This window comes from Odocoileus virginianus, chromosome 19, assembly GCF_023699985.2.
Source record: "Odocoileus virginianus isolate 20LAN1187 ecotype Illinois chromosome 19, Ovbor_1.2, whole genome shotgun sequence".
Lineage (NCBI taxonomy): Eukaryota > Metazoa > Chordata > Mammalia > Artiodactyla > Cervidae > Odocoileus > Odocoileus virginianus.
In genome coordinates this window covers 4743713-4754064 of record NC_069692.1, presented here as the reverse complement: position 1 = coordinate 4754064, position 10352 = coordinate 4743713, and the positions used below count along the sequence as shown (strand labels likewise).

Sequence of the window (10352 nt, the reverse complement as noted above, 5' to 3'; positions counted from 1 at the left end):
GAACATAGCCCTGAGCTTCAATATACAGGCTGCCCAAAGTCACACCAAACCCACAGACATCTCAAAACTCACTGCTGGACACTTAATTGCACTCCAGATAGAAGAAATCCAGCTTCACTCACCAGAACACTGACACAAGCTTCCCTAACCAGGAAACCTTGACAAGCCACTTGTCCAACCCCACTCACAGGGAGGAACCTCCACAATAAAGAGGAACCACAAACTGCCAGAATACAGAAAGGCCACCCCGAACACTGCAATCTAAACAAGATGAAAAGGCAGAGAAATACTCAGCAGATAAAGGAACATGATAAATGCCCACCAAACCAAACAAAAGAGGAGGAGATAGGGAGTCTACCTGAAAAAGAATTCAGAATAATGATAGTAAAAATGATCCAAAATCTTGAAAACAAAATGGAGTTACAGATAAATAGCCTGGAGACAAGGATTGAGAAGATGCAAGAAATGTTTAACAAGGACCTAGAAGAAATAAAAAAGAGTCAATCAATAATGAATAATGCAACATGTGAGATCAAAAACACTCTGGAGAGAACCAATAGTAGAATAATGGAGGCAGAAGATAGGATAAGTGAAGTAGAAGATAGAATGGTAGAAATAAATGAAGCAGAGAAAAACGAAAAACGAATTAAAAGAAATGAGGACAATCTCAGGGACCTCTGGGACAACGTGAAACGCCCCAACATTCAAATCATAGGAGTCCCAGAAGAAGACAAAAACAAAGGCCATGAGGAAATGCTGAAAACTTCCCCAAAATGGGGAAGGAAATAGTCACCCAAGTCCAAGAAACCCAGAGAGTCCCAAAGAGGATAAATCCAAGGCAAAACGTCCAAGACACATATTAATCAAATTAACAAAGATCAAACACAAAGAACAAATATTAAAAGCAGTAAGGGAAACACAACAAATAACACACAAGGGGATTCCCATAAGGATAACAGCTGATCTTTCAATAGAAACCCTTCAGGCCAGAAGGGAATGGCAGGACTTACTTAAAGTAATGAAAGAGAATAACCTACAACCCAGATTACTCTACACAGCAAGGATCTCATTCAGATATGAAGGAGAATTCAAAAGCTTTACAGACAAGCGAAAGTTGAGAGAATTCAGCACCACCAAACCAGCTCTTCAACAAATGCTAAAGGATCTTCTCTAGACAGGAAGCACAGAAAGGTTGTATAAACGCGAACCCAAAACAATAAAGTAAATGGCAACGGGACCATACCTATCAATAATCACCTTAAATGTAAATGGGTTGAATGCCCCAACCAAAAGACAAAGACTGGCTGAATGGATAAAAAAACAAGACCCCTATATATGCTGTCTACAAAAGACCCACCTCAAAACAAGGGACACATACAGACTAAAAGTGAAGGGCTGGAAAAAAATATTCCACGCAAATGGAAACCAAAAGAAAGCAGGAGTCGCAATACTCATATCAGAAAAAATAGACTTTGAAATAAAGGCTGTGAAAAGAGACAAAGAAGGACACTACATAATGATCAAAGGATCAATCCAAGAAGAAGATATAACAATTATAAATATATATGCACCCAACATAGGAGCACCACAATACGTAAGGCAAATGCTAACAAGAATGAAAGGGGAAATTAATAATAACACAATAAAAGTGGGAGACTTTAATACCCCACTTATACCTATGGATAGATCAACTAAACAGAAAATTAACAAGGAAACACAAACTTTAAATGACACAATGGTCCAGCTAGACCTAATTGATATCTATAGGACATTTCACCCCAAAACAATGAATTTCACCTTTTTCTCAAGTGCACACGGAAACTTCTCCAGGAGAGATCACATCCTGGCGCCATAAATCTAGCCTTGGTAAATTCAAAAAAATTGAAATCATTCCAAGCATCTTTTCTGACCACAATGCAATAAGATTAGATGTCAATTACAGGGAAAAAACTATTAAAAATTCCAACATATGGAGGTTAAACAACATGCTTCTGAATAACCAACAAATCACAGAAGAAATAAAAAAAGAAATCAAAATATGCATAGAAAAGAATGAAAATGAAAACAAAACAACCCCAAACCTATGGGAAACTGTAAAAGCAGTGTTAAGGGGAAGGTTCATAGCAATACAGGCTTACCTCAAGAAACAAAAAAAAGTCAAATAAATAACCTAACTCTACACCTAAAGCAATTCTAAGTTTAGAAAAAACATATATGATAGGCTGAAGTGAGCTGAATTTTCTGAAATATGTGTGAGTAGTATACACGAAGGTGTTTAATATTTTAGTGATTGCCCTCTTAGTTCAAGGAGGGGGAATGAGTGTTTTCTTGGTAAGTGACAGTGGTGTCACAACATTACTTAATGCTACCTGTGATGAGGTCTCCTCAAAGATGAAATTAGTCTGAATTGCCACCTGGATGTTGGTTAGCTTTCCGCTTCTGTGTTTTAAGCATGAGTTAAGCTTGGGTTCCCTGGTGGCTCAGATGGTAAAAGTGTCTGCCTACAATGAGGGAGACCTGGGTTCAATCCTTGGGTCAGGAAGATCCCCTGGAGAAAGAAATGGCAACCCACTCCAGTACTCTTGCCTGGAAAATCCCATGGACGGAGAAGCTTGGTAGGCTACAGTTCATGGGGTCGCAAAGAGTCGGACACGACTGAGCGACTTCACTTTCACTTTTCACACCTAAAGTGACTAGAAAAGGAAGAAATGAAGAACCCCAGGGTTAGTAGAAGGAAAGAAATCTTAAAAATGAGGGCATAAATATGCAAAAGAAACAAGAGACCATAGCATAAATCAACAAAGCTAAAAGCTGGTTCCTTAGAAGATAAATAAACAAACTATTAGTCAAACTCATCAATAAACAAAGGGAGAAGAATCAAATCAACAAAATTAGAAATGAAAATAGAGAAATCACAACAGACAACACAAATACAAAGGATCATAAGAGACTACTATCAGCAACTATATGTCAACAAAATGGACAACTTGGAAGAAATGGACAAATTCTTAGAAAAGTATAACTTTCCAAAACTGAACCAGGAAGAAATAGAAAATCTTAACAGACCCATCACAAGCACAGAAATCGAAACTGTAATCAGAAATCTTCCAGCAAACAAAAGCCCAGGACCAGATGGCTTCACAGCTGAATTCTATGAAAAATTTAGAGAAGAGCTAACACCTATCCTACTCAAACTCTTCCAGAAAATTGCAGAGGAAGGTAAACTTCCAAACTCATTCTATGAGGCCATCATCACCCTAATACCAAAACCTGACAAAGATGCCACAAAAAAAGAAAACTACAGGCCAATATCCCTGTGAACATAGATACAAAAATCCTTAACAAAATTCTAGCAAACAGAATCCAACAACATATTAAAAAGATCATACATCATGACCAAGTGGGCTTTATCACAGGGGTGTAAGGATTCTTCAATATCCACAAATCAATCAACATAATACACCACATTAACAAATTGAAAAATAAAAACTTAGGATTATCTCAATAGATGCAGAGAAAGCCTTTGACAAAATTCAACATCCATTTATGATAAAAACCCTCCAGAAAGCAGGAATAGATGGAACATACCTCAACATAATAAAAGCTATATATGACAAACCCACAGCAAACATTATACTCAATGGTGAAAAACTGAAAGCATTTCCCCTAATGTCAGGAACAAGACAAGGGTGCCCACTCTCACCAATACTATTCAACATAGTTTTGGAAGTTTTGGCCACAGCAATCAGGGCAGAAAAAGAAATGAAAGGAATCCAGATTGGAAAAGAAGAAGTAAAACTCTCACTGTTTGCAGATGACATGATCATCTACATAGAAAACATGAAAGACTCCACCAGAAAATTACTTGAGCTGATCAATGAATATAGTAAAGTTGCAGGATATAAAATTAACACACAGAAATCCCTTGCATTCCTATACACTAACAATGAGAAAACAGAAAGAGAAATTAAGGAAACCATTCACCATTCCAACAAAAAGAATAAAATACTTAGGAGTATATATCTACCTAAAGAAACAAAAGGCCTATACATAGAAAACTATAAAACACTGGTGAAAGAAATCAAAGAGGACACAAACAGATGGAGAAATACACCATGCTCATGGATTGGAAGAATCAATATAGTGAAAATGAGTATACTACCCAAAGCAATCTATAGATAATGCAATCCCTATCAAGCTACCAATGGTATTTTTCAGATAACTAGAATAAATAATTTCACAATTTGTATGGAAATACAAAAAACCTTGAATAGCAGCCAAAGCAATCTTGAGAAAGAAGAATGGAACTGGAGGAATAAACCTGCTTGACTTCAGGCTATACTACAAACCTACAGTCATCAAGACAGTATGGTACTGGCACAAAGACAGAAATACAGATCAATGGAACAAAATAGAAAGCCCAGAGATAAATCCACGCACTTATGGACACCTTATCTTTTAAAAAAGAGGCAAGAATATACAATGGAGAAAAGATAAATCTCTTTAACAGGTGGTACTGAGAAAACTGGTCAACCAGTTGTAAAAGAATGAAACTAGAACACTTTCTAACAGCATACCCAAAAATAAACTCAAAATGGATTAAAGATCTAAATGTGAGACCAGAAACTATAAAAGTCCTAGAGGAAAACATAGGGAAAACACTCTATGACATAAATCACAGCAGGATCCTCTATGACCCACCTCCCAGAGTAATGGAAATAAAAGCAAAAAAAAAAAAAAAAAAATGGGACCTAATTAAACTTAAAAGCTTTTGTGCAATGAAGGCAACTGTAAGCAAGGTGAAAAGACAGCCTTCAGAATGGGAGAAAATAATAGCAAACAAAGCAAATGACAAAGAATTAATCTCAAAAATATACAAGCAACTCCTGCAGCTCAATTCCAGAAAAATAAATGACCCAATCAAAAAATGGGCCAAAGAACTAAACAGACATTTCTCCAAAGAAGACATACAGATTGGCTAACAAACACATGAAAAGATGTTCAATATCACTCATTGTCAGATAAATGCAAATCAAAACCACAATGAGGTACGATCTCACGCAGGTCAGAATGGCTGCTATCCAAAAGTCTACAAACAATAAATGCTGGAGAGGGTGTGGAGAAAAGAGAACCCTCTTAAACTGTTAGTGGGAATGCAAACTAGTACAGCTACTACGGAGAACAGTGTGGAGATTCCTTAAAAAACTGGAAATAGAACTGCTGTATGACCCAGTAATTCCACTGCTGGGCATACACACTGAGGAAGCCAGAACTGAAAGAGACACGTATACCCCAATGTTCATCACAGCACTGTTTATAATAGCCAGGACATGGAAGCAACCTAGATGTCCATTGGCAGACGAATGGATAAGAAAACTGTGGTACACATACACAACGGAATATTACTCAGCCATTAAAAAGAATGCATTTGAATCAGTTCTAATGAGGTAGATGAAACTGGAACCTATTATATAGAGTGAAGTAAGTCAGAAAGAAAAACACCAATACAGCATACTAACATGTATAAATGGAATTTAGAAAGATGGTAACGATAACCCTGTATGCAAGACAGCAAAAGAGACACACATGTACAGAACAGTCTTTTGGACTCTGTGGGAGAAGGTGAGGGTGGGATGATTTGAGAGAATAGCATTGAAACATGTATATGTGAAACAGATCGCCAGTCCAGGTTTGATGCATGAGACAGGGTGCTCAGGGCTGGTGCCCTGGGATGACCCAGAGGGATGGGATGGGGACGGAGGTGAGAAGGGGGTTCAGGATGGGGAATACATGTACACCCATGGCTGATTCTTGTCAATGTATGGCAAAAACCACTACAATATTGTAAAGTAATTAGCCTCCAATTAAAATAAATAAATTAAAAAAATAAAAAATAAAATGGAAGAGAGGAAAAAAAAAAGAAGTGCCAGTTGAATATATGTTTGACTACTTCAGGGCTCACTAATTCACAGTGGTATTGGTTAGATTGCTAAGTTGTGTCTGACTCTCTCTTTTTTTTAAATTTTTGTTTTATTTATTTATTTTGGCCTTTCTGGGTCTTTGTTGCTGTACAGGCTCTCTCTAGTTGTGGCGAGTGGGGGCTACCCTCTAGATGCAGGCTTCTCGTTGTGGTGGCCTCTCTTGTTGTGGAGCACGGGTTCCAGGTGCATGGACTTCAGTAGCTGTGGTGCACTGGTTAGTTGATCTGTGGCATGTGGGACTGTCCCAGACCAGGGATCGAACCCATGTCTCCTGCACTGGCAGGTGGGCTCTTTACCACTGGGCCACCAGGGAAGCCCTGTGTCTTACTCTTGCAACCTGATGGACTGTAATACACCAGGCTCCTCTGTCCAAGGGCTTTCCCAGGCAAGAATACCAGAGTGGCTTGCCATTTTCCTTCTCTAGGAGATCTTCTCAATGCAGGGATTGAACCCACATTGAACCTGTGTTCTCTGCATTGCAGGTAGATTATTTACTTCCATCAGGGAAGCCCACCATGTCACAGGGAAGCCCATTCCACACAGTAACAGCTTTAAACAGAAAATTTGCTATTTATCTCCTCGTAACTTCTATCTGCTTTTGTGGAACTGTTGAGAGAAATCACCACCTTTTGAATATGTGAAGACATCTATGCATGCCTGCTAAGTCACTTCAGTTATGTCTGACTCTTTGTGACCCCATGGACTTGTATGTAGCCTTCCAGGCTCCTCTGTCCATGGGATTCTCCAGGCAAGAATACTGGAATGAATTGTCACGCCCTCCTCCAGGGGATCTTCCCGACTCGGGGATTGAACCTGTGTCTCCTACACTGCAGGTGGATTCTGTACCGCTGAGTCACCAGGGAAGCCCACAGACATCTATACATCTTCCTAAATCTTCTGTTCTTCTAAATGTTCTTGATAATTTCAACTGTTTTTGTTCATTTGCACATGATTTCTTGATACCTTTGTGGCTCCACTTCTTGAATAATTCTACACTGCCAAATTTATTTGTTCAAACCAAAGATACAAGTCATGTATCTGCTATAATATCACAACTTTTAAGGACTTGCATGGTTTCAGTTACAAGATCTTCATTTAACTTTGTTCTATTGTTCTGTCTAAAATTCAGCATGTTCTTTGAAATATAGTTTCCCACCTACAAAGGCATTTAGCTTTTCGTTGCTGTAAATAACTGCACAAGAATAGGCATTCAGCATTTTATCCTTATTAAATATACTCAACTTTGATATAGATGTGCAGCTTCAAATAAACTGTTTAGACCTTTTTGGTTTATAAGTAAGTTATCTACTTACCTCAGGAGTCAGACTTCTAGCAATGATGGGCCCAATCATTCCAGGAATAGTGGCAAAGGTATTTGTGATGCCCAGGAGAATACCAGCATACCTGCAGAAACATTTTTATAGAGGTTTATTAATGTGTTACACATTTTTTGGGGGCAGAGTGGGAACTGAACTTATCTGTACCCCTTGCAATGGAAGTGCAGAGTCTTAACCACTGAACCACCAGGCAATTCCCTGTGTTACACATTTAAGTAGCTTCTGTCCATAGATAGCTACATTCCCATGCTGTATTCTTGTCAAATTTTATGTCTCAATGCAATGTCTTACTGAAATAGGACTAAATAGTTAGCTGCTGAAAACCTTGTATTTCAATAGTTCTAACATCATATAGAGGAACATGGCCACTGAAATGATCCCTTTTACAGTGAAATGGAGATGTGCCGAGATATGATTTTCATACAAGATGGTATCTAGATAGGAAGCTTCATGTATCTTAAAACTTTTTAAGTTAAAAAAAGAATTTATTTCCAGATTACAAAATTTATGTCATTGTTTAAAATTTAAAATAAGAAAAATACAATGAAGAAAGTAAAATTACTTATAATCCTTCTATGTAGAGATAATCAACAGTAATATTTTGGTAAATATCCTAATTTTGTCCTGTATATATTTTGATATATCTAATAACATAACAATATATTATTATAGAAATGAGATATCAAGCACAGTTTCACAACTTATTTGTTGAACTTATTACATATCTTCCTGTAGCTAAATCCCTGCATATTGTCCTAGAAATAGACAAACTGAGTTTATAAATACTGTGTGTGTATGACAAAAATGCCTATTGATAAAAATTCTTTTCAGAATCTTTATTGTCCTCAAAGCTGGTACTTCATGTCTTAAGAGGGAATCATTCTCTAATTCAAGTTTGCTAATTTTGACCACAGAGTCTCCCTGAAAACTCAGGTTTTATTCTCCTTTATAATTTCCAGTGCAACATATATGCTCATTCAATATATGCCGACCAGAGAAATGGTGTGTGACCCAAAGTTGTTCAGGTCCCATGCTTGGTCCCATGAGGCTCTGGCTGCACTGGCTGCTGGAGCTTTGTTCCCTGGAGACAAAGGGACAAAGTACCTTCTCCTGGGACTTGATTCCAAAGGATTATACAGTATGCAACATTTTGGATTACATGCTAGGGTTGCTGAACAGTATTCTAAGTTGTGTGTATTAACTGAATAACTTGGGATTTTGTCTTGTAACCGGCCCTACATTCTAAATTTTGTAGACTGAGGCATCATTTGATATAGTCCTATGTGGCTCAGACGGTAAAGTGTCTGCCGGCAATGCAGGAGACCTGGATTTGATTCCTGGGTTGAGAAGATCCTCTGGAGAAGGAAATGGCAATCCACTCCAGTACTGTTGCCTGGAAAATCCCATGGACGGAGGAGAGTGGTAGGCTACAGTCCATGGGGTCGCAAAGAGTTGGACACGACTGAGTGACTTCACTTTCACTTTATGTCCCCTGTATTTCCTGTACACTGGTAGTATCTATGGGCTTCCTTGGTGGGTCAGACGGTAAAGAATCTGCCTACAGTGCAGAAGACCCAGGTTCAATCCTTGGGTCAGAAAGATTCCCTGGAGAATGGAATGGCAACCCACTCCAGTATTCTTGCTGGAGAATTCCATGGACAGAGAGCCTGGCAGACTATAGTCCATAGGATCCTGGCAGACTTGAGATCCTAGAGGGTTCATTAGATTTAGGTTTGATATTTTTAGTATGAAAACTCAATGGTGGTGTTAGTTAAAATTAGTTAATCGAATAAATTAAGTTATTTTTTATAAAAGTCACCTGTGCTGTGTGCTTAGTCATGTCCGACTCTTTGCGACCTCATGGACTGTAGCCTGCCAGCTGCCTCTGTCCATGAGGATTCTCCAGGTAAGAATACTAGAGTAGGTTGACATGCCCTTCTCCAGGGGATCTTCCTAACCCAGGGATCAAACCCAAGTCTCCCTCATTGCAGGTGGATTCTTTACCATCTGAGCTACCAGGGAAGCCCACAAATACTGAAGCGGGTAGCCTATCCCTTCTCCAGGGGATCTTTCCCACCCAGGAATCGAACTGGGGTCTCCTGCATCACAGATGGATTCTTTACCAGCTGAGCTACCAGGGAAGCCCAAAAGCTACCAAGTTATATACAAAGGCCAATTAGAGCTTTCTAATGAGATAATCAGTGATATTATAAAATACAATTATGGTCAAAATTAAAGAAGCTTGGCATTTATTAGGCTATATAGTCTTACTGTGCGATGATCCTGTTTCTGTTAGGTTTAGGATCCTCAGTGCCTCAGCTGCAGACCGCTGACCTGAAATTCCTCACCCCAGTTTAGACATGGAAAAGCGCCTGCTATGGACAGAATCATGTCCTCCCCCAACCCCCACTTCCAATGTGACTGCACCTGGGGACAGGGCTTTTAAGAAGTAACTGAGGTTAAATGAGGTCATAAAGATAGGCTCCCAACCTAATAGGGTTGGTGGCCTTACCAGGAGAGGACGAAAGGCAGATTGCTCTCTCTGTTTCTGTGAGCTCCTATGGAGGAGAGGCCACATGAGGACATAGTGAGAAGGTGACTGTCTGCAAACCAGGAGGGGAGCCCTCACCAGAACGCAAACCAGCAGGCACCCTGACCTCGGACTTCTAGCCTGCAGAACTGCGAGAAGATCAATTTCTGTTTTTTAAGCTACTCAGCCACATAGTATTTTTATGGCATCCTGAGTCGATCAACACAGTGCCTAAATAAAGTATCCTGCTGAACCCAATTCAGTTATCTATAAATATCACAAATATTTATGCTGAAAACCAATGTACACAGTGCACAACAACAAAATGAAAGAGCTCAGAACTTTTTGGCTTAAGCCCTTTAGGGAGCAGATCTTAAATTAACCAAGCTTGGCAGAACTTGTCCTTTTTTTTTTTTTTAAAAGCATTAACACCTTGGCAGTAGGAGGAACTGACTGCAATGCTGCCAGGCCTTTTCAGTGACAGATATTAAGTGCAGATGAATG

The 10352-nt window shown here is 39.0% G+C and overlaps 1 protein-coding gene across 4 annotated transcripts in view; it reads right to left on the bottom strand.

Annotated features, from left to right (window-relative positions):
- Nucleotides 1-10352, bottom strand: part of SLC17A5 (solute carrier family 17 member 5) — a 73271-nt gene that overhangs the window by 4802 nt on the left and 58117 nt on the right. For 3 of the 4 annotated variants that reach the window (XM_070480793.1, XM_020909722.2, XM_020909723.2), the window contains one exon: nt 7295-7385. The exons of the other annotated variant lie outside the window; for it this stretch is intronic. In XM_070480793.1, coding sequence (XP_070336894.1) covers nt 7295-7385 — 91 coding nt within the window. The remainder of the gene's footprint in view (nt 1-7294; nt 7386-10352) is intronic. 4 annotated transcript variants of the gene reach the window in all.